The 24,067-nt window shown below is 43.4% G+C and overlaps 1 protein-coding gene across 2 annotated transcripts in view; it reads left to right on the top strand.

Annotated features, from left to right (window-relative positions):
• Nucleotides 1–14,027, top strand: part of DRD3 (dopamine receptor D3) — a 39,276-nt gene extending 25,249 nt beyond the window's left edge. The window contains exons 3-7 of one of the 2 annotated variants that reach the window (XM_062176825.1): nt 110–252; nt 7,699–7,895; nt 12,471–12,603; nt 12,703–12,750; nt 13,831–14,027. In XM_062176825.1, the coding sequence (XP_062032809.1) occupies nt 110–252; nt 7,699–7,895; nt 12,471–12,603; nt 12,703–12,750; nt 13,831–14,027 (718 nt within the window). Of the gene's footprint in view, nt 1–109; nt 253–7,698; nt 7,896–12,470; nt 12,751–13,830 lie in introns of both variants that reach the window. The other variant, XM_062176816.1, reaches the window with a different exon arrangement.
• The last annotated feature ends 10,040 nt before the right edge of the window (nt 14,028–24,067 follow it).

Genomic DNA, 24,067 nt, shown 5'->3' with positions numbered 1-24,067 from the left:
CCCAAGAGGAGACCCTGCAGCTGTGCCAAATGCCTACACCATCAACTTGTCTTCTGAGTAGTCCCCCAGCCATCTCATCACGCCTATCCTGTCTCCCTACCTTGTCCAGGTACACTGCCGTGGTCATGCCTGTTCACTACCAGCATGGCACAGGGCAGAGCTCCTGCCGGCGTGTGGCCCTCATGATCACTGTCGTCTGGGTACTGGCCTTTGCCGTGTCCTGCCCTCTCCTCTTTGGCCTCAACACCACAGGTAACAGAGATGACTTCACTTCCTGCACCCATGAGATGCAAAGCACACCCGAGTGGCTGTGACCAGTGCCCAACTCTGACATTTCTGACCCCTTGTCAGAGTGCTTTGTGACCAAATGAGAATACTATAGCTTGCAAAGCTTTGACCTTTGTTGGTTATAAATAAAATATAAAGCAAACTCTCATCAATTATTGACAGAGGGGTAAAATTCTGCCCCAATTAATGGAAAGTCTGGCTCATCCATATTTTGAAAGAAATGTCATTGTATCATTTGAAGAAATGTACTAGTTAAAAACTATGCTATATTAATAATTCAAGTGAGGTTTGCTAATGAAAAGATAACAATTCAAAGCAGACTTTACAATGCAAAATGATATATCAGAAAGGTCTTAGAGTAAGATGTGTGTTTCTAATTTTCTACTCAATAAGAATTTTTTGTGACACTTTTGGAATTAGTATAATCACAAATTACTGGAGTGTTTTTTTATTTTTAATGTATGAAAATTCTGACTACGGTAGTTGGCATATGATACATTTTCTACTGGATGTGGATGGATATGGATAGATGGATGAATGGGTGGGTGGGTGGGTGGGTGGGTGGACAGACAATGGTATATCTGAGATGTTTGAAATTTCGAGTGTATGACACAAATCCAAGTTTACAGCTCCCAGGATCAGGCACTTTGGTGTCTGTGTCATGTTCACCTTTTAGGCTCAGGAATTTCAGGGGCCAAAGGCAAGCTATTGACAGTATACACTGAGTGTTTGCTGAAAAAGAACTGTTAGGCTAGCATTCCTCTGGATCTTTTGTCCATTTGGATTGGCTCATTCAACTCCTACTAAGTCCTAGGTTTGTGAATTTCTGGTTTGTATGTACTTGTAACACAACCAAGTGCTTATGCGTATGCCAATACTTTGTGTAACAAATTACATATAAATACAGGCAAATCCTGACTAATAAATAGTCTTCCAAGAATTACTAGCCAGACAATGATTTGGAAGTCAAAATACATTTAGGAAGACAGATGGAGGCTTAGGAGTCAGAAAAACCTGAGTTCAAACTCCATATGAATCCTTGAGCAAGTTTGTTGTCAGCTGTGAATCTTTGAGCAGGTTTGTTAACTTTTTTAATATTGATGTCTTTAATGGCAAATTTGGGCTAACAATGCAGTGGAGCAAAATCAAATATATTCCCTCAATCTATATATGTTTAGTGAGGTGCTTTCAATATTTATTTTCATGTGTAACACCCTAAAAATTATCCTTTCATCTCTAAAATTTCATGTTCCCCATGAACTCTATATTATTACATATCACTGTATGTGTCTTACCTCTTACTACTCTTTGTGGTTATAATAAAACCCCAAGTACTTTTGCATGTGACTGGGGGAATTTTCAAAAATCAAATTTGAGTCTATATGAATTTCATTGTATTCATTGATTTGAATTATTTATTTATTTACTTGAGAGGCAGGAGGAAAGAGAAAGAGAGAGAGGCAGAGAGAGAGAGACAGACAGACAGACAGACAGACTGCGGCAGAAGCCAGGAGCTGAGAACTCAGTCCAGGTCTTCCATGTGGGCGGCAGGAACCCAACCACACGAGCTATCAGCTGCTTCCTCCCTGGATGTGCATTAGCAGGAAGCGGGAACCAATAGCCAGATCCAGGAACTGAACCAGGTACTCAGTTGTGGGATGCAGGTGTCAGCCAGTAGTTTAACCATGAAGTCAAATGCCCACCCTGCATTGACATTTTTTTTTTATATTCACTTATTTGAAAGGCAGAGAGACAGGCAAACAAGTAGAAAGACAGAGACTCCCATTCACTGCTTTACTCCCCCAAATTCTCACCAGCGCTGGGTCAGGGTTAGAACCAGAACCCCAGAATGCAATTCAGTTCTACCACATGGGTGGTAGGAAGCCAATTGCTTGAGCCACCACTTGCTGCTTCCCAGGGTCTCCATTGGCAGAAAGCTATGATTGAGAGCCAGAGCTGGAGCTCAAACCCTGGCATTCTGATGTGGGATGTGGACATCTTATCCATCAGACTCAATGGCCTGACTGCAGAACCTAACCCTACATATTCTATAACCCTAGTCTATCTCCGTCATAGAGACTGTTTGCAACCAAATAAAGGCTAATTTGGGATAGCATAAATAGATCAGCAGAGCACATAGCACCTGATCAAGGCCAGGCTTGTTTCTCTGCTGTATGAAAGGTCAAGTAGCCAACTTACTAACAACTACTTGCCTGACTAATCTACTATGTTCCCAAAATATGATGCTGCTGTCATCTTTGCATTACTCTTGACAGTTCAATTCTTTATTAACTGAATGACATTTTACAAGTACATGTACATGTACTTGGCCCGTGCTTACACTGCAAAGCAACATCCCCAACATGGGGTTGGAGATTGACTCTGTGGCAGTAAAATTCCATTTTGGTGAGTGCTAAATGTGCTTTCGAGTTAGTTGGATGACTGGGGTCACCTTCTAAAACCTTGGTTCTATATGGAAAAGCATTCTTTCTCAGTTGGAATTGCTAGACCAAGGCTCTACCTCCCTCTGGTCAGCAGAAAACCCCCGCCAATACCAGCATTTACTGGGCTGAGTGTGGTTCCTCTTACTCATTCTTGGAGTTTGGCATGGGCAGTCTCTTACTCTCAAACACACACCCTGGTAACTGTTGAACATTCTCAAAATCTGACATTAGACAGAGCTCTCAGGCAACATCAACACTTCAATGAAAAAGAATGATGAGCTAATTGTGGCTTTGTTACTACCAGTGAGATCATTATTGCTTCAGAAGCAAAAGCCAGGAAAATCTCTCCAAAAGAATTTTCAAATGTAATTGAGGGGCCCTGCTGTGGCATAGTAGACTAAGCCTCCACCTGCGCCGTTGGCATCCCATATGGGTGCTGGCTTGTGTCTGCTGCTCCTCCTTTGATCCAGCTCTCTGCTATGGTCTGGGAAAGTAGAAGATGGCACAAGGGCTTGGGCTCCTGCACCCACGTGGGAGACCTGGAAGAAGCTCCTGGCTCCTAGCTTCAGATCAGCCCAGCTCTGGCCATTGTGGCCATTTGAAGAGTGAACTAGCAGATGGAAGACCTTTCTCTCTGTCTATAACTCTACCTTTCAAATATATGCATAAAATCTTTTTTAAATGTAGAATTGAGCAGGCAGAACAGACCTGTGATGTAGCATGTACCCTCTCTCTTCTCTCTCATCTCTGTCTCTTTCTTTGTCTCTTTCCTATAAGTCTATTAGCAACACTATAGTAAGACCTCCAATTATTCATATATTGTATCAAAGTGTTAGGTCCATAGTAAGAGTCCAATAAGTGTTAGCAGATATTATTACTGTTATTGTTTACTAGAATATTTTCCTATCCCTCAAAAATTTAACTACGCATCTGCTCCAAGGAAGAACAAAAAGCTGGTCATTCTGCTGAAGGTCATGGAGTAGACCAGCGCCTCTGGCCAGCAGCACAGAGCAGGGAATTTGTGAGCAGAACCAAAGGTGGGGAGACCCAGTCATCCTTCTCTGCCTCCATCTGATCTTCACAGTACAACTTGGGTATCTTTTTTTTTTTTAGATTTATTTATTTATTTGGAAGGAAGAGTTACAGACAGAGGGAGAAGCAGAGAGAGAGAGAGAGAGAGAGAGAGAGAGAGAGAGAGAGAGAGAGATCATCCATCCTCTGGTTCACTCCCCAATTGGTCACAATGGCCAGGGCTGGGACAGGCTGAAGCCAGGAGCCAGGAGCTTCATCCAGGTCTCCCACATGGGTGCAGGACCCCAAGTACTTGGTCCATCTTCCACTCCTTTCCCAGAAGCATTAGCAAGGAGTTGGATTGGAAGTGGAGTAGCCGGGACTCGAATTGGCATCCATATGGAATGTGGGCACTGCAGATGGCAGCTTAACCCCGTGAGCCACAGCTCTGACTCCCAGGGAGGCACCGCTGCTGACAGGGTCAGCTTCATAATCTTGATAGATGTGAGTTCCTCCAGCAATCCTCCCATCTAGAAGGAAGTTTCCAAGCCCAATATAAATAACTTCTCTTAGCCATTTCTCCCCCTACTTCTTCTACGGAAAGTAGAAGTAGTAGGGGAAAGGGCAATATCGTGCCAATAACAGGTGATATCAGAAGTAGCTGGACTTTCACTAAGGAATGTGCAAAGAAAAGAACTTTCTGGCTACGCTCCTTTTTTTTTTTTTTTTTTTCAATGACGTGGGCTGCCACATGCAGTTGGGAATTGTTAGAGAATGTACAACAGAGAAAAATTGAACTTCAGTCTCTTCCAACTTGGAGTTGCTGCTATCCTCTGAGGAAAGGACTGCATTAGGCACGGTCTTGAGTCACAGAGAGTTCCAAGGCTGAACAGTGTTGCCTGAGCTCTCAGTGCACATACTAGCACCTCAGTGTCACTCACCAACGGCCCCTAACCCAACAGAGCCTGGTGTGCTGGTGTCAGAGAAAACTCGAATGTCCCCTTTGATTTCACAGACAAGAAGAAAAAAGGCTAGCATTTCAATTTCTGTTAAATCAACGAGCTATTGTGTTATTTAAAAAAAATTCCTGAATGAATAAACAACAGCTGGTGACAAGGATTTAAGAAATTTTGAAAGGAGAAAAAATTTAAAGTTAAGGAAATTCTATCAGCTGGCCTGATTTTTCCTTTGAAAAAAGGAACTGGAAGAGTGCCATTGATTTCATTTTAGCAAAAGAACACCTCACTTGGCTTTTAGAGCAGGGGAGCCAGGGGGAACTTGGAGGCTCAAAAAGTGAAAAGAGCAATAGAAGTACACAATTAAAAGAAGAATGGGCTCATCCTAAAATCAGATTCATCCGCATCTCCTGTCTTGGGAATCAAGTTGAGGTTAAATCCTTCAATGAGTTTGAAGTTCATGAATTTTTCAAAGCAACCTTCTTTTGGTCTTGCTGTTCTTATCACCGCAGGGCTCAAGTCCCTAGGTTAGCCCACAAAAACCTTTTAGACCCCTTAGTAGACATAGTTATCACCCAGCACAGCACTTTGAACATGGTGGATGCCCCACAATGGTTGGTTGTTCAAGTAAGTCGCTGAATCCTCTGCATTGCCCTTTCCTCCTGAAATGTGGAGATTACTTGGGAAAAGCATCTCTGATCTCAGGGAAGAAGGTGCAATCCCCTCCACCTGGCCTCCCCCACTGTCCTCCAGCCAGTGAGTGCTCATCTGTACATTTTGCTTATTCACACCTCATTCACGAATTCACTCAGTAGCTATTACGCTGACAGCACAGATCTGATTCAGTTAAATCATCAAGGCAAGTCTCAGCTTCCGGGGGCCTCACTGCTTCTTCAGAGTTCAGCAGAGAAGCCTACAGAGTGGTTGCAGTGGGTGCCTCACTCTGCCCTGCCAGCCAGGCTGCACCCCCAGGCAGGGCCCCACTCAGAAGCCACCGTCCAGTGCCCTATGCTATCATATAGCCGCTATGCTATCATATCATGTGGGAGAGGCCACAAAGCTCTAAGGACAAGTAGCAATTTAGTTAGGGAGGAAGGAAGTGATGACAGTGAAAACTCATGGATTGTATACCAGGGCCTTTCTTGGTCAGCAACCCTGAAATAGTGATGCATTCTCTCTTTCTTGCTCATATCTTTTACTGGAAAAATAAACACTTGCACACAATTCATGAGGTATAATGAGATACATGCATACTTACCTTTGGGTAGGGCACCCTCCTACCCCAGGTTGCTAATTCTACCTTGCCTTCCTCGGAGGCAAGCACTAAGGTTCTTGAGACAAAATGCTTACAATAAGCATACACATGTACGTGTGTGTGAGGGTGAGTGTGAACCACTTTTACACACTTCTTTGCACTTTTACCCTCTTCTGATCTTGGCTTTTAAAAAGTGGTAGTTTCTAAATAAAATGTAGATGTCAGCCTCCCAGTGTCCAGAGGAGGGTGGAGAAAGGTTGAGTGTGTGTGGAGCCACAGATGGAGAGTCCCCAGCACACCAAGGCTGGCCACAACATGAAGTGGGGAGGGGGCCCTACTGCCCCTCAGACCCCATCTCGGAGAGCAAATGTGCTGTGACTCCTTCTCATAGGGTGATAGGCCTGGTCAGATGCTGATAACAGGGGAGCATAGTTCAGGGGAGGGGCTGACTGCTGTACCTGGGGCTCTCTGGAGATTCAGAAAGACCACCAGCTGCAACCCTACCTCTCCCCAACCCCACTGTCCCCAGAATACCAGAACAGGTCAGTTTGCTGACCATCACTCAGAGCCCTATGAGCCATTCCCTAAAGGATGCTCACATAGGCTCTGCAAAGGGAGATGCCATGAATTTTCTCTTTTGCAGGAGAACCAGAGAATTTGGGAGTAGAGTGTAAAGATTCTGGTGGCAGTATTTTCATTCAACTGTCTCATTGCATACTGAGCACACCTTCCTCTTGGTTCTAGCTTTTTTTTTTTTTGAAAGGCAGTGTGATAAAGAGAAACAAGCAAGGTCGGGGCAATGGGGAGGGATTGATTTTCTATCCTCTGGTTCACTCCCAAATGGCCACAATGGCCAGCAATAGGGCTGGGCCAGACTGAAGCCAGGAGCCAGGAATTCCATCTTGGTCTCCCACATGAGTGGCAGGGACTCAAGTACTTGGACCACCTTCCACTGCTTTCCACTGCTTTCCCAGGTGCATTAGCAGGGAGCTGGATTGGAAGTGGAGCAGCCAGGCTTGAACTGGCACTCAGATATGGGATGCCAGCATTGCAGGAGGTGGCTTAATCCTTTGTGCCATAGACGCCAGCCTCTTGGTTTTAGTCTCAGCTGTTACTATCTCCCTTCCACCACAAATATTGTATCCTATAAGTCTCCTTCCAAATTCCCGTTCAAAATGATACCTTCCCTCTTAAGTTGGAAAACTGAGGGCATGTAAAAATATAACAATAAATGTTATTATTACTGTCATTTGTTATTAATTCTCACAACCAATGGACAAGATAATTTTTTATGCTTCTCTTCCTTGGCAGAGTAAAGTGCCCAAGATCACACAGTTAATACACAGCAGACCTGGGCCTCAATCTTGGGCTGTCTGGCATCTCGGTATCTCAGAAGACCAAGAAAGGAATGAAGGGTCCCTGGGGTCCCTGCCCTCTCCCCTCAAGCTCACACCTGAGACCACAGCTTCCAAGGCCAGATTTTGAGTTGGAGAGACCCCAACCTCTACACCAACAATACTGGATGAAGCACAGATGTCCAATGTCACAGGGATAGAGGAAGGCAGAGAGTCAGAATTCTACCATAAGGAGCTGATGGCAGCAGCGTTCCCCGCAGCCTTCCCCGCCCTCTCTGTGCTGTAGAACTTAGAGGCACCACAGGTGACATGAGACCGTGTTTTGTGTTCCCTACTGAAGTCTAGTAGTCAGCAAATTGCTTTCCCTTCTCCCCTTCCCTCACCCACAGGGGATCCCAGCGTGTGCTCCATCTCCAATCCTGACTTTGTCATCTACTCTTCAGTGGTGTCGTTCTATGTGCCCTTTGGAGTGACTGTCCTTGTCTATGCCAGGATCTATGTGGTGTTGAGGCAAAGGAGACGCAAACGGATCCTCACCCGACAGAACAGTCAGTGCATCAGTGTCAGGCCTGGCTTTCCACAGCAGGTAAGCAGGTGGAGCGGGGCAGAGGGAAGACAACACCCAACCCCCTGGCCTCCCAGCCTTGTGTGCAGCAGTGCCTGCTTTTGCCTGTACTGCCACACTAGAGACAGATCTGACCCCCACTTTCTAATGTGCTGGTATTGGCTATGCTCCAAAAGTTGGCAATCTCTCCTTTCATGGTAAGGTGATAGAATGGTTTCTGGACTTTTGTTTCCCTCACATGGTCAGCAGACTTTCCACAGGGTATGAGGTATTTTTTTTTAAGATTTCCTTTATTTATTTGAGAGGCAGAGTTACAGACAGAGAGATGGAGAGACAGAGAGTAAGGTCTTCCATCTGCTGGTTCACTCCCCAAATGGCCACAACAGCCAGAGCTGGGCCAATCCAAAGCCAGGATCTTCTTCCAGGTCTCCCATGTGGGTGCAGGGACTCAAGGACTTGGGCCATCTTCTACTGCTTTCCCAGGCCATAGCAGAGAGCTGGATTGGAAGAGGAACAGCCGAGACTAGAACTGGCGCCCAAATGGGATGCCAGTGCCAGAGGTGGAGGCTTAGCCCTCTCCCACAGTGTTTGCCCCTTGGGGTGTGAGGTTTTAGTGCAGCAGTTGTACCATGCACTGCTGGTGGGTTCCTAGCACCAACCTTTTGTCCAAACCACTCATTCCAAGAATCACTGGGGCCCATCAAAACCTGTTTTCCTTAGGAAATCTGCCTCTGTGCCAAGGCCCTGACCCACTGGTGGAATGGGTTCCCTTTAGGCTCTAAAAAGGAAAGCCATTGCCTCAGCACTGCTCTTCTTACTGCTTGGGCTTTAAGTTCTGCTTATCCCCACCTCTGGCACCTGATAATTTTCCCACAATGCACTTGAAACATGATTGGGTAGATACCTATTGTTTGTAATCTACCAGGAAAGGAAGAGCAGGAATATACCACAGCCTCTGCCTTCATAGAGTTTAGAATCTAGACAAGCAGGTGAAACACAGCTCTACCCAAATTTAATGAATACCCCAGAACTGAATGAGATTTGCCACATACAAGATAAAGACAATGAAGCACTCAAAAATGGAGTGCTGTGGGAGTTCTGAGAAGAGAGAGACCAAGACAAGAGGTCTTTAAAAAGTTCCTGGAAATGAATATTATGAAAAAGTGCATGGATTTAAAGAAATTTTGGCACCAAAATAAACTCATCTTTTAATTCCATTTTCCATGAACTTTTTGAAGTATTCATGTGTGCTTAGGAAAGAGCTTCACAGATAGAATAAAAACTGAGTTTGAGCTCAAAGATATCCAATTTAGGTGTGTAGATGAACTTTTTAAAAAAAAAGATTTGTTTATTTACTTGAAAGAAAGTGTGGTGCAGAGAGAGAGAGAGAGAGAGAGAGCTAAGATCTTCCATCCACTAGTTTGTTTCCCAGACAGCTGCAATAGCCAGGGCTGGGCCAGGCCAAAATAGGGAACCAGGAACTCTATTCAGGTCTCCCACATAAGTGACAGGGGCCTAAGCACTTAGGCGATTTTCCACTGCTTTCCCAGGTGCATTAGTAGGAAGCTAGATTGAAAGCAGAGCACCCAGGGCTCAAACCAGCCCTCCAATATGGATGCAGGCTTCACAGTGATAACTTAAACCACCGCACTGAAACATTGTCCCATAGATGAATTTTTGATGTCCTGAGGGAAGGCCAGACTCTCCAAGTTGAAGTCCCAAGGCTTGGACAGAACAAGACTATTGGCCCCCATGAAGTAAGTCTTGACTGAAGCTAAGGATATGAACTGCTTCCATTCAAAGCCTTTTTATGCCAAGCAGCTACCTTTGACATGACTCAACCATTTCAAGCTTAACTCACAACTGTTTCTCCCTCAACCCACCCTAGCCTTCCTGTCTACAGCTGCACCCCGTTCGGCAGTTTTCAATAAGGGCCAGGTTTTCATCAGATGCCACAGGGAAAATGGTAAGTAGGCCATACCTTCAGTCATAGGAAAAGAGTAAGAGACCTTCTCCCAAGGTTTGTCTTGTTTCCTACTCCCACCCCAGATGGAATCTAGCACTGATCCCACAGAGATGTGAGAGACTGATTTACGCTTGGGGACAGGAGTCATAAAATGATGTTCAGACAGCATGTGACTGTTGAGCTATAACCCCATGACTGGATCCCACTACTCTTGGAAGTTTCATGAGGGTGCCATCCAGGGCCACCGGTTTAGAGAGAAAACATGGTAATGCAACACACGTGGACAAAACCAAGAAAAGTAGAGAAAGGAGACTTGCAAGTGCCCTACTTGCCATTGAATGTGGGGAGCCTTTTGCTTCTAAGTCCAGCCTGCTCTGCTCCCCCAGCTAACAGAGCAACTAATGGAGCCCAAAAGTGTTAAATTTAAGACCAGTATTTCTCTCCCTGAACTTCACACTAGGAACAAAACTTCAAATGCCCATAATGATCTGTGTCTTATCCAATCCCTGAAGAGTTAATTAACCATGTTTTACACAGGTCTGATGAAGCACTTAGAGATTCTTGCTATACATAATAAAAAATAGAAAAACAGCTTAAAGTTGCCTGTGGCAGATTCATGGTCTGAGGAGACCCCAGTACCAAAGGAAGGAAAAGTGTTGACTGCAAAGGAGAGATTGGAGAGCCTAAAGGCTGCCATTGCTGGGATGTGGAGAATTGGGCTCTGTCCTGCCATCTGGAAGTGGAGGTGTCTGCTAGCCAGACACCGAGGAAGCCAGTGCTTCCCCAGGTCAGTAATGGAGATACTGATAAGGGTTTGCAGAGAAAGATGAAAGATATAATTACCAATATGTAATCTTGGAAGAATCATTTCCTTCCTTTGGACTAGGGTATGCTAGATCCGGTGCCTCAAGTCTGAAATATTAATAGGTATTCCCAAGAATTTATCTGAAGTCCTGGTTTCAGAAATAAGAAGTACTGTTATTAGAAGTTAAGTAATATCACCTTTAGAAGAACAATAGGTGTTAGTTTAATCACGAATAATTTTGGTTATAAATGGTCTTTCAGATAAAATGAATAAGCTTATATGAATAGAAAGTCCCATCAAAATAAAAAGTAAAAAAAAAAAAAAATACACCCTCCTAGAATCCCTACAAATACCACTGTGGAGCAGTTTCAAAAACGCTTCATAACCTCCAAGACCCCTTGCATTGATTCATTCATTCAACAACATTTTGAGTGCATACAATGTGCCTGAACCCTGTGTATCTGCAACACTGATTCTGTGAAGTGAGGAGAGCGACATGAGAGCTGCTTGTGGCTGACACTGACTAACATACATCAAACAGAAATATAATGGAAAGCTGTCAGGAAGCTCACAAGCTTAATGAGAAGGCTGAGGAAGCTGCTGTCCATGCCTGGGAATAATCTGCTTAGAAGACCTGTGATGCTGGACTTTGAATGTCACCACTGCTAAATGAATTCTGAAGTCTCCCTATGTCACTAGTTCTAGTTCAGTGTCCCAGGAGTGAATCAGTTCTAGCTGCCTGCAGGGAGGCTGTGGAGTGGGCTTTTATGGTTTCAGTAATGGGAGTTGATGGGAGCGTCTGATTCTTCAAACAAGACAAGACGCATGGCTGTTGTGCCATGCACGCCCCCCCGCCCCCCGCCCAGACTCCAGCAAAGTTCCCACACGTTCAGTTTTCTACTCGCAGAGGCTGCTTATCCCACATCCCTTTTTCCCAATTTATTTTCTGTTTTACAAAGGAGGTGCAAAGACATTCAATTAATTTGCCCAAGGATATGTCTACAAAGTAGAAAAGCTGGGTTTTCTTTTAAAATGTTTTTTTTTCTTATTATGGAAATTTTCAAATGTAAAAATGTAGAAAGATAAATATAGCAAAGCCCTGAGTTATCAACTCATGGCCCATTGTATTTCATCTACCTTCTGACTTACATTCACTCACCCTTATTGGACTGCTATGAAGCAAATCCCAAAGATTATATTATGACCATGAAAATATGTCTGTAAGATTCTCTAAAAGATATGAAATTTATAAACACAATATCACATCGCAGTAAAAAATTAGTAATAGTTCTCTAATGTAATCAAATATTCAATCAATGTTCAATTGCCCCATTTGTTTTGTATATTTTGGATCGTTTGAACCAAAATTCAAATAAGGCCTATACCTTGCAGCTGGTGGTATTGTTTTTGTTGTGGTTGCTACAATTCATTGTTGAAGAAAATGAGTCATTTTTCTTGTGTTTCCCACATTCCCACATTCCAGATTTTGCTGCTACATCCAGTGGTGTCATTTAACGTGTTCCTCTGCACAGCCAGAGCATTCTAACTCACAAAGGCCAGACTACGGTCTTCTGTTACCCTCCTTGAGAGGTTGTCATGACTGTTGAATGCTCTAGCCATGGCAGGTGTTTTCAGCTGTAAAGTCAAAAGCGGGTTTCATCTCTCTTAACTTTCCACGGTCCCACCCCACTCTCAGATGCTCCATCTGCACATTCCACAGAATAGTTTCCTCTTCCTTCTTTACGTTCCCCTCCCCTTTAAGGAATATTCAGAAGACCAACAATGTTCCCAGAAACGTCAGAACCTTCCCTTGTCACACCTGCAGCCTCTGTCCCCTGGCCGGACACACATGGAGCTGAAGCGCTACTATAGCATCTGCCAAGAGACTGCCTTGAGCCCACCAGGCTTCCAAGAAGAAGGAGAGTCAAAAGGGGCAGAGGGGACTCGGAACTCCCTGAGCCCCACCATGGCACCCAAGCTCAGCCTAGAGGTTCGAAAACTCAGTAATGGCAGGTTGTCGACCTCCCTGAAGCTGGGCCCCCTACAACCTCGGAGTGTGCCACTTCGGGAGAAGAAGGCAACCCAGATGGTGGCCATTGTGCTTGGTAAGTCAGAGTTGGCTGGTATTCAGCTGGGCTGGATTAGGTGGGGTTAGGTTAAGTTATAGGAAATGGGCAGAGGGTGCCAAGGTAACCACTTTTGACAGAAATTGGAAATCTAGTCACAGTAATATTTATAAAATGTTACAGTGCAATTGAAAAGGGTTTGTGTATAACTACTAGCTCTGGTGGAAATTCAAAAGACCTCAATTAAATTTATGGAGCTGAACAACCTACTAACTAAACCATATTTTGCTATCAAGTGGAGTTATAATGTATACCTCAAATAATAAATTAAGATCATGAGTCAATAAAAGCAACACATAGATGTTTAATAAATGCTTATGGCACTTATTTTAAAATCTTAAACAAATATAAGGATGCTAAATATGACTGTCATGTGGTCTGAGAACATCTAGATTATTTTAAATACAGAGGAAAAAAAAGACTGAAGAAAATTCACCAAGAAGTCAGAAGTGATGTCTTTGAGTGATGGGTGGTTATTTTTCTTCTTTCTACTTTTCTATATTTACCAAGTTTTCTATATTGTATATAGAATCAATGCTAATTTTTATAGAAGAAAAACAAGTTTATTTTAAAAAGAAATTAAAAATTGGTAAGTCAGAGATTCTGCAAAGAGTTAGTGAATTCAATTCAGTCTCTTCAGTGTCAATGGCAAACCCTAACTTTCTCGTACATCAGAAACTTTCCTAGACCCCTAGCTATCACCTCCTTAGCAGCAGCAGTTATATCATTCATGTCTCTAAGGTGTTCTCCATCAGCTCCTATGATCATGTCTTGTGTGGGTAGACATTAAATAAATGTCTGAATTCAACTGAGAAAGAGAAAAGACTACTAAAGAACTACCTGAAGACCAAACTAGAAGTTGGTTTAGTAACAAAGGCCTGAAATGAATTAAAGATGTTAGCATGCAGATTTTGCATTTAAAAAAAAAAAGTGGCTAATCATACTTACTTCATAGGGCTGTTGTAAAAAAGTCAATGCCTCTGTAAAACTGCATTCTAATTCTTAACAAAAGGAACAACCACACTCCTTACCCAGTTTCTTCCTTCCTTTGCGACCTAGGGGCCTTTATTGTCTGCTGGCTGCCCTTCTTCTTGACCCACGTTCTCAATACCCACTGCCAAGCATGCCATGTGTCCCCAGAACTTTACAGCGCTACAACGTGGCTGGGCTACATGAACAGCGCCCTCAACCCTGTGATCTATACCACCTTCAATGTCGAGTTCCGCAAAGCCTTCCTCAAGATCTTGTCTTGCTGAGAGAGGAGAGGAGGCAACACGCGCTGCCCCTGCTAGCAGCCAGGCTATTGGGCCCCTGGCCGGGGCCTGCTCCGAAAGACTGTGCAGTGTTAGGAAGAGGATTCCTGGAGCCAGGATGTCCCTGTGTGGCAGGTGTAACCCATTGCTTCCTCCAAAACAAACTGTTCGACCTCCCCAGCTGAAGTCTGACTCCATTCTGACTCAGTCTTCTAGTAGTTGGGGACTTCTGAGTGATAAGCAATAATTCTGTAAGAAGCTAACAAAACATGACTGTACGCAAATACAAAATTGTGATCAGCGGTGTGACTCATTACAGTGAAGGAAAGTAAACAGATCTCCTCATTCTTAATTTGCCAGGGGTCGTAGAAATCTCACCAGTAAGCCACCTTGCAGAACAGCTAGTCTTTCTTCCTTCAGACCTCTCAGTAACTGTTAGACTAACCCTATGTTTTTGTGGCGCCATTCCCTCTGGGTTGCTACTTCCCTTCATCGTATCCCAAGATATGAATGGCAGGCCAGGACTTCTGCCTCTCTGTAGAATCTGCTTGGCTACTTTTAGTGAGGGAGACTGCTCCCCCCAAAAAGATGATGTCCCGCACTGGGATTTGGGCTTTGCTGCAAACGTTGATATGCTGGCATTTTAGTTCCAGCTAGGAAGGCTGTTCAATTCCTTTCTCTTGCTCGCTTGAGGCAGTCTCCATTCCAGGTTCCAGAGTTATTGCAGACAGGAAAGTCAACTGAAGAGGAAAGGTCAAGTGTCAACCCATGAAGTTTCCTACTGGGGTGTCTGTGCTTAGCAATAGTTTCAGACCCTGCATCTCACTAAGTAGTAAAAGTCTGCAGGGTGTCATTTGCCTGTCCATGTTCTGGATGTACAACAAGGAGTATGACAGTTCCTGAATCAAGGAGCTCCCTTCCTGCTCCTGTGTTTGCCCATGTACTTGTCCAAGGGTGGCAGGGACTCGCCTGGACTGTCCCTGGGCCTCAGAACTGAGGGCGCCAGGCAGCATGGCTATCCAAGGCCAGCACATGGACAGTCTTTGTAAAGCGCTAGTGAAGATCCTAAACATCATACTCCTACAGCTGAGATGAAAGATTTAATAGGAATAATTTGTAAATGTCATTTGAAAATTGCATTTAGGAGAAACTTAAGTATTCTCACCATTTACCCTCTCATTTACAGAAGCTATTTTCTATTGATTGCAGAATCAAGATAAAATTTATGGATAATTTAGGAAATGTCATCGTGAACTTCAGAAAATTTGCCTTTAAGGGTTGTTAGTATATAGACTTGATAGATACCTGCCACGCTGCTGTTAAAACTTAGAGTACACAGGACTGTATAGGAATCCAAGGCCTCCCTCACCCTATCTTTATTTCTCTAACCCTTAAGTATATATTAAGACATATATATATATATATATATATATATATATATACCTCTAGTGAGCTAGTTACTTGTTAATTCTGAATACTTTTAATGCCAGCATTTTTAAAATGTTATTACCTATAATAATACTGACATTGTAACTTGGCAGGAAAATTCTACCTGCTCACTAGTTCTTGTACCTTGTGCCATTTAGCTCAGTGGGTTTATGGTGCAAGCAAAGCTGGATCCTGAGACAAAAGGTGCAAAAGTAAAAATACATGATTCCTAGCTTTTGCATGAAAAATAATAATAGAAAACTGGTGACATAGTTGGATAAACAATCATAGAATTCCATATAAAAATCAAAGTTCTAAAGGTAGAAACATGAATAGCATTAGCATTAGTATATTTATGAGGAAGAATGGTAGTCAATATTTTGTATCCTTTCTTTATATCAAGTATTCAACACTTATGGAAACCTTAGATAAGATTATTTCCATTTTATAGATGAGGAAGTTGAGGCAGGAGAGGCTAAGAAATTTGTTAGGTCACACAGTCAATAAGTAGTAGAGCTAGGATTCAAGTATATGCAATTGACAAGCTCATGCAATTAGCTGCTACGGCACACTGCCTCTTATCAAAGAGGCAACAGGGAAGAGAGGAAGAGCCGGGAAGAACAATATTGAACAGCAATTCCTAGGGGAAACTCATCCTTCCCCATCTGCCTGCACCCCAACATTCCTAAGAATCCAGTCCAAAGCATCAATCTCAATCTCCTTCTATGTTTACTTTATAAAACAGTAAGATGAGAAATCCATATTTACCTTTATAGAATTACAGAGCAGGGGCCAGCCAGCACTGTGGCATAGTGGGTAAAGCTGCAGTCTGCAGCGCGGGCATCCCATATGGGCGCTGGCTCAAGTCCCAGCTGCTCCACTTCCGATCAAGCTCTCTGCTATGCCCTGAAAAAGAAGCAGAAGATGGCCCAAGTCCTTGGGTCCCTGTACCTGGTGGGAGACCCAGAAGAAACTCCATGCTCCTGGCTTTGGATTGGCCCAGCTCCGGCCATTGTGGTCATTTGGGGAGTGAACCAGCAGATAGAAGACCTCTCTCTCTCTCTCTCTCTCTCTCACTCTACCTCTGCCTCTCCCTTTCTGCAACTCTGCCTTTCAAATAAATAAATAAATCTTAAAAAAAAAAAAAATATATATATATATATATATATACAATCGCAGAGCAGTCGTTACAGAGTCTGGGGTTCTACCCTCCCTTTCATTTACAGGAAACAGAACCGAGGTTCAGACCAGTCAACCACCCTTTGGTTAATGAAAGACAAACATTCAGATGTCCTGAATCCTAGCTCAGCATTCTTTTATTTACTCATACCCTATAAAAACCATGAATTCCACATAGATACAAGGTGAAAGTCATATTGTCACCTGCACCATTAAAGTGAGAGGTATTTCTTTCATAGAAAATATTTATTATCTTTAATTGTTAAACAATATTTCCTTCACAAAATTTTCCTCTGATCCCCAAAGAGCCTCCTAGAGGAATCCTAAAACACACCTCCCAAGCACTCACTTGTGCCTTTTGTCTCAGGATCCAGCTTTGCTTGTACCATAAACCCACTGAACTAAATGGCACAAAGTTCTCACTCATCACTCTGAGATCCTTCATTCTACCTCCTTGACCTCTACAGTTCCCATAACAAGCCGATACACTTAACCTCAAGGCTTGCCACCTTCAGAGCCAGCTTGCATGCAGGGTTATTTCCCTGAATAAAGCATAGCAGGGTTCTTGGGGGCAATCTCTGCTCTGGAACCCAAATAGGCCTCATAGTTGCCCACGCTATTTGTGTAAAATGCAAATAGTATGGACACCCAAATAGATTACCATCAATATTCAATGCTATACCTTAAGTAAATATTTCCTTCTTCCAGAAAATCATTCTCTAATACTCCAATCATGATTCATTTACTAAATCAATCACTTATCCAACAAAGACTGATGAATCACTTTATATGTGCCAGGTTTTTTTTTTTTTTTCCTATGGTTGGTGTTGGGCAATATGATGGAGGAAGAAATGGTCCTTGCCTCTGGCAGTTTGTGGTCATATAAGGAGGTAGAATTTATGTGTATGGTGATGATGAACGTCCTGGTGTCTGGGAGCTCTTTGTTTTCAACCTCAAGAGTGATTTCTGGACAAGTATAATAGATCTGAAACGTCTTTCAAAAGTGGGAAGGTTGTTCGAGACAGAGAAGAACTCTGAAGAGCTAAAGAGGAAAACAAGCAAGGACCATGCGAGGAATTGCAAGTGATTCCATCTGGCGGTGGAGAAGGACCACGAGGCTCAGACAGGAAGGACAGGCCCTCACTGCGGAGGACCTCCTCCAGCTCCGCTCAGGTGCCAGCGGAGCTGCCAGGGACATTTCTCTAGAGGCAGAAACCCTCTAGTTCTTGCCTTCCCTGCCCTCCCGTGGACATGCACACATGCAGATGCCCCCCCACTGATTTAGCTAACTGCTTCTCTGAGCTACGCTGCATTTCAGCAAATGCAGAATTTAATTGGAATTTTTCACTCTTTTCTCTCAGAGACAGAATGGATAATTGAATGGATATAGAGTCAGAAACGGTTAGAATTTAGGCAGGTTACAGACTTTGGGTCAGATATCAAAGGAGGTCAGGCAAAGAGATTTGTTTTTCTGAATGCTTGGGTCAGAAGTAAACAGAGAGAGAGAGAGGAAGGTTAAGAGATTCACTCAGAACTGGCTGTTTCCTGTAAGTGCTAACTCCCAGGCCTGTACTCTGATCCTTTGGTATCTGGCTGACCTTAGAAAACTGAAAAACCTTAATTTAAATCAATACACAGATAGCAGAGAGGGGATGACAGGCTATTAACTTGATTCTTCCTTTCTACCTAATTGTGTACTCATCAGCTTAGAAAAGGCGTGAGTTGCCATGACTACCTCCTGACATGCGGGTGATGCTGGTGTCAGCACGGCTCTGTAGCACACACTGGCACGAGTGGACCCTGAGAGTTCATGCCCAGCATAAGACCTGGGACTTCTTGCTCCATCCTCATCACCTCAATTAATCACCCCATCTAGTCCCTCCTCTGGGTACTGGGGGGAGAGGAATGGTGGATGGAGTTCCCTGAGGATGAATGTGCCCCACAGAGTGAGCAGGGCTAACTCAAGGTGGCTCCAACCACCTTATGTGAAAGACAATGGATGGGACTAAGTCAAAGGCTGGAGCTCAAGTGCCAGCATACAAGGCCTTGGGAAAGTGGTGTAACCTCGTTGAGCTTCAGTATCCTCATGAGTAAAACAGGAACCTGAAAGCCTAGCTTTCCCTATTAGATCATTTGAAAATTAGATAAAATCATGCATTGCAAGCTGTTTTAGTCCAGTCCTGCTGCTATGACAAAATACCATAGACTGGGTAATTTATATTTATATTTATTTATTCATTTGTATTCATTTGAAAGACAGAGGAAGAGAGAGAAAGAGAGGGAAGAGGAGGGGAGGAGGAGAAAAAGAGAGAGAGAGAGAGAAGAGGAACCACTTCCATCTGCAAGCTCACTTTCCAAATGCTCACAAGAGCTAGGGCTGGGGTCCTGCCAAAGCCAAGAGCAAGAAATTCCATCAGCATTTCTCACATGGTTGGCAAGGAAGCCAACTACTTGAACCAGCACCACTGTTTCCCAGGGTGCTCATTAGTAGGAAACTGGATTGCAAGCAGAGGCAGGACTCAATCCTAGGCACTCTCATGTGGGATACAGGCACGCTAGACAGGTGCTTAACCAGCTGTAACACAATGCCCATTCCAAGATTGGGTAACTTATAAATAATGTAAATTTATTTCCTCTTAGTTATGGAGGCTGATAAGTCCAAAATCAAGGGGCTAGTAGGTTCAGTGTCTGGTGAGGCCCCAGTCTCTGCTTCTAAGTTGATGCCTTGTTGCTGTGTCCTTCAGAGAGATTGAACTCTGTGTCTTCACAAGGTAGAAGGGTCAAAGGGCAAAAGGGCAAAAGGGCAAAAGGCCTGGGTAGTTCCTCCAGCTCTTCTGTATGACATTAATCTCATGCATGAGAGCAGAACCTTGGTGGCCTAATCATCTCCTAAAGGCTTCACCTCTTATCTTGCTGTATTGAGAATTAAGGTGTTCTTTTTTTTTTAAGAAGTATTTATTTATTTGTGGCTGGCACCGTGGCTCAACAGGCTAATCCTCCGCCTTGCGGCACCGGCACACCGGGTTCTAGTCCTGTTTGGGGCGCCGGATTCTATCCCGGTTGCCCCTCTTCCAGGCCAGCTCTCTGCTATGGCCCAGGAAGGCAGTGGAGGATGGCCCAAGTCCTTGGGCCCTGCACCCGCATGGGAGACCAGGAGAAGCACCTGGCTCCAAGCTTCGGATCAGCACGATACGCTGGCCACAGCGGCCATTGGAGGGTGAACCAACGGCAAAGAAGACCTTTCTCTCTGTCTCTCTCTCTCACTATCCACTCTGCCTGTCAAAAAAAAAAAAAAAAAAAAGAAGTATCCTTAGTTGGCAAAATAAAGTGGGCACCTTATTAAATCTCCCGTTTGAAAAAAAAAAAGAAGAAGTATTTATTTATTTGAAAGTCAAAATTACAGAGAGAGAGAGCCTCCATCTGCTGCTTCACTCCCCAGATGACCACAACAGCCAGGGCTGGTCCAGCCCCAAGCCAGGAGCCAGGAGTTTCATCCAGGTCTCCCATGTGGGTGCGGCACTTGGGCCATCTTCCACTGTTTTCCCCAGGTGCATTAGCAGGAAGCTGGATCTGATGTGGATCAGCCTGGACTCGAACCGCTCCCATATGGGATGCTGGAGTTGCAGGTGGCAGCTTTACCCCCTATGTCACCATGCCATTCCCAGAGAATTAAGTTTTTTTTTAATAAAGTTTTATTTATTTATTTGAAAGTCAGAGTTACACAGAGAGAGGAGAGGCAGAGAGAGAGAGAGAAAGGTCTTCCATCTGCTGGTTCACTCCCCAATTGGCCACAATGGTCGAAGCTGCACCGACCAGAAGCCAGGAGCCAGGAGCTTCTTCCAGGTCTCCCACATGGGTGCAGGACAGGATTTGGACCATCTTCTACTGCTATCCCAGGCCATAGCAGAGAGCTGGATCGGAAGTGAAGCAGCTGGGTCTTGAACCTGTGCCCATATGGGATGCCAGCGCTTCAGGCCAGGGTGTTAACCTGCTGCGCCACAGTGCTGGCCCCCAGAGAATTAAGTTTCAGCATGAATTCAAACCATAGCAGAAGTGATTTGTCAATGGTAAAGCTCTAACAAATATAAGATGTTATTGTCATTGGCAGGATTATTTTCCCACCAAGCAACTGTTTCTATCATACCTAGCTGGATTAGAGCCCACCCAAAACCTCTTTCTCAAAATATCTGGCACAGTCTTTTCAACCTCTCCTAAAAAAAAAATCTGATTTTTCTCTTGGCTTTTATTCTTTAAATATGCCCAGAATATTTGGATTACTTTGTTGTCTGATTGTGAGACAAATGAACAGGGCACCCTTTCCTGCCCACACAGTCAAATGCCCATAGATGTTATGCTTTAACACCCAGGCTGATGCTGGAAGATCCTTGTTTGCTAAAGGCTCTTTTGGATCCTTTGTTCCTCTCCTGACCATCAGATAAGGAGCAGGATACATCTATTCCTCAAGACTTTCTGACGTGGACCCTCATGATGTGTGAGACTTTCACCTGTTTCTCTAATTCCATCTCTCCCCACTTGGGAGACTTGGGAGAAATGCCTTGGTTGGGTGTGTCCATTTCAACAAGCACAAGGGCTGAGTGGGTAAAAGAACAGAAACAACTGGACTCTCTGGTTCTGGAGGCTAGAAGTCTAAAACCAAGGCGTCTGCTTCATACTCTCTTTGCAGACTCTGAGGGATGATTCTTCTTTGCCTCTTCCTAGCATGTGGTAGATGCTGGCATTCCTTGGTGCTCCTTAGCTTTTGCTAGCATAGCTCCCATGCCTGCCTCCAGCTCCACAGGTGTTTCATCCTGTGTATCCACATCCAAATTTCCCTCTTTTTATAAATCACTAGATTAGGGCTTACCTTAATCCATATTACTCAATTAACTTGATTACCTTTGCAACAATCCTATTTCAACATAGGATCATATTTATAGGTTCCAGTGTTTAGAACTTCAACATATTTTTGGGGAAACACAATCCGACCCATAACAAATGGAAAGCCAGAGGACTTTGAACTTGGGTGAGTTGGGGAAATACACCAAAGCTATGTCATTCAGAATGAAAGAGGTCCCATTCCAGCCTTGGTATATAATCCCTTTAGTGGCCTGGGTCAAGTGTGTAAATTTCCTGGAGCTCAACTTTCTTATCGGTGAAAATGTCAGGTCTGGATTCATAAAGCTATGACAAGACAGGTGAAAAATAATTTTAGACAGATAAATTATCTCCAAGCCTTAAAAACCTATGAATGTGTTTATTAATAAAAGTCAAAGCTGTTCAAAGACAACCTCTCGCTTCTCTGTGTCTTACAAAGGAATTCAACAGAAAACTCACCTGACTTTGGGAAAGCTGTGAGGAAATACCACATATTTATTCAGTTCAGGGCAGCAGCTCTCCAGAGCCACTGAAAGTGGTGGAGGATATTTTTTGCTTGAAGAAAAACTGGTAGAACTGAGTCTTGCATTATGCTTGACCAGATTCTGTAAGATTCAAAATAAAGGACCTTTAAAAAGCTTGTAATTAATCACAACCTATAATCATGGGATATGACAGTTGGAAAGGACTCCAGCTCAGGCCTCTAGTCATTACAGAGATTCTCACTCAAACATCTCTGACCCACAATCATCTAGCCCCATTAAGGAGCTAGTTCATTATTCCCAAGACAAGCGACAGATTAGCCTTTAGAAAATTCTTCTCTCTATTAAGTCAAAATATATCTCTTTATAAAATCTTATTTTGGTTCCTATTCTTTTCTCAGCACAGAAATCTCTGTTCCTTCTTCCCCATGATAGTCTTTGTGGGATTCAGACAGTTCTCTAAAGTTTCAATTCCTTTATTGTATCTAGTAACATTTTTTTTTCTCACACTATCCATCTTGGTTGCTTTCCTCAGCATGAAGCCATGTTGTTAGTTTCTCTTAAATTACAGGACCTCAAATAGAACATCATTCTCTAAATATTTAACCAGTTCAGAGTTCCATGGATCCATTATTCCTCATAGCTGGAACATTCAATGCTTCATGACCCAACTTAGATTGCACTGATCTTTTAGGGTTCATACTGATACTCTGAGAAGGTATATGTTTAATGGGAAACGCCCAAGGAATCTACACATATAGAATCACACGAAGAACTCAGAAAATCCTGCAGGGAGCTCTGGAGGGGGAAGTGCATTATTGGAGGGGCCTCCTATGGAAAGGAGGTACCACCTAGGCAGGGCTCTGGACCTGGGATGGTCCTTCAGCTTTTCCTGATGCCAGGCATATGATTCAGGATCAATTCTCCCCACAGCTAGGGAAATTATTGCCTTAGTTCTGAAGACAATTCAGTGGACCAGAGTATCCACTATATGTGTTCAACCAGTTTTCAGATGTTTTCCACTGATATTCTATTAAGCCAGTTCTTACTTATCTTGAACTTCTGAAGTAAGTTTTGAAGACAATATTGGATCTATTGTCTTCTGTTCAATTTATTGGTTTTTACCCTAGCATTCTAGCCTGCAAAATCCCTTTGAATTTTAATAATGATATCGATTGTCTTAGAATTCCTTGAGAGTTGAATTATCTCCAAATGTAAAAAGACATTTAAGGAAATGTTATCATATTACTGATGAAACATTGAGCCTTGAGTCCTCAAAAACTCATCTGATATTTGTAGAAGTTGCACAGGATTTTATCATTCTTTCACCTCTCCACAAATACTTTTAAGGTTATTATTTTCTGGACTACAAGTTTGTTTCACATCAAGGACAATATGAAGAGATCCAGGAAATAGTTTGGTGAGTTCAAAATATACCAATGTGTTATTTAGAATGTCTTTGACCTAAATAGCAAAAAAATACTGACTTAAATTGTGTTAAGTAACAAAGACATTTATTATTGTTTATGAAGAAATTGTAGAAAGTAGAGGTTTAGGCTAGAAGACTCATGGTTTAGCAATGTCATCATGCATTCAGGCCCTTTCTACCTACCCTGTCTGCTAGCCTCAGAGGGTTGTTTTGCTTTCTAGTTGGTTCCTCACACAAAGTGATGAGGGAACAGGCCCGAAGTCATGTGCCACACAACACCCAGCAGCAGCAGAAGCACTCCCCTTCTAATGTCATTTCTTTGCTGTTCCTCCCAACAGACTTCCCTTTTTGTCTTATTTTTTTTTTCTCAGAGATAATGCATTTACAAACACAGAAATGGTTACAACAAAGATGGCCATGATGAGTGCATATATATATTTATGTACATATTTATATATAAATCTGTGTCCGGCATCTGATCGTGGCACCTGGGGAGCTAAGTCCAGTCCGTGTGTTTGCCCTGACTCTCCCCTTCTCTGCAACACCCTTTGTTTTGGAGTTTCAGAGAACACAAAATCCCACAGCTCCTTGGGGTTTGGGATAGGTAGACTGAGTGTATAGGGCCTTGGCTGGCTGAGAAGGGGGAGAGG

The sequence above is a fragment of the Lepus europaeus genome, chromosome 2 (assembly GCF_033115175.1).
Source record: "Lepus europaeus isolate LE1 chromosome 2, mLepTim1.pri, whole genome shotgun sequence".
Classification (NCBI taxonomy): Eukaryota; Metazoa; Chordata; class Mammalia; order Lagomorpha; family Leporidae; genus Lepus; species Lepus europaeus.
This window is presented reverse-complemented; position numbering and strand designations above follow the sequence as displayed.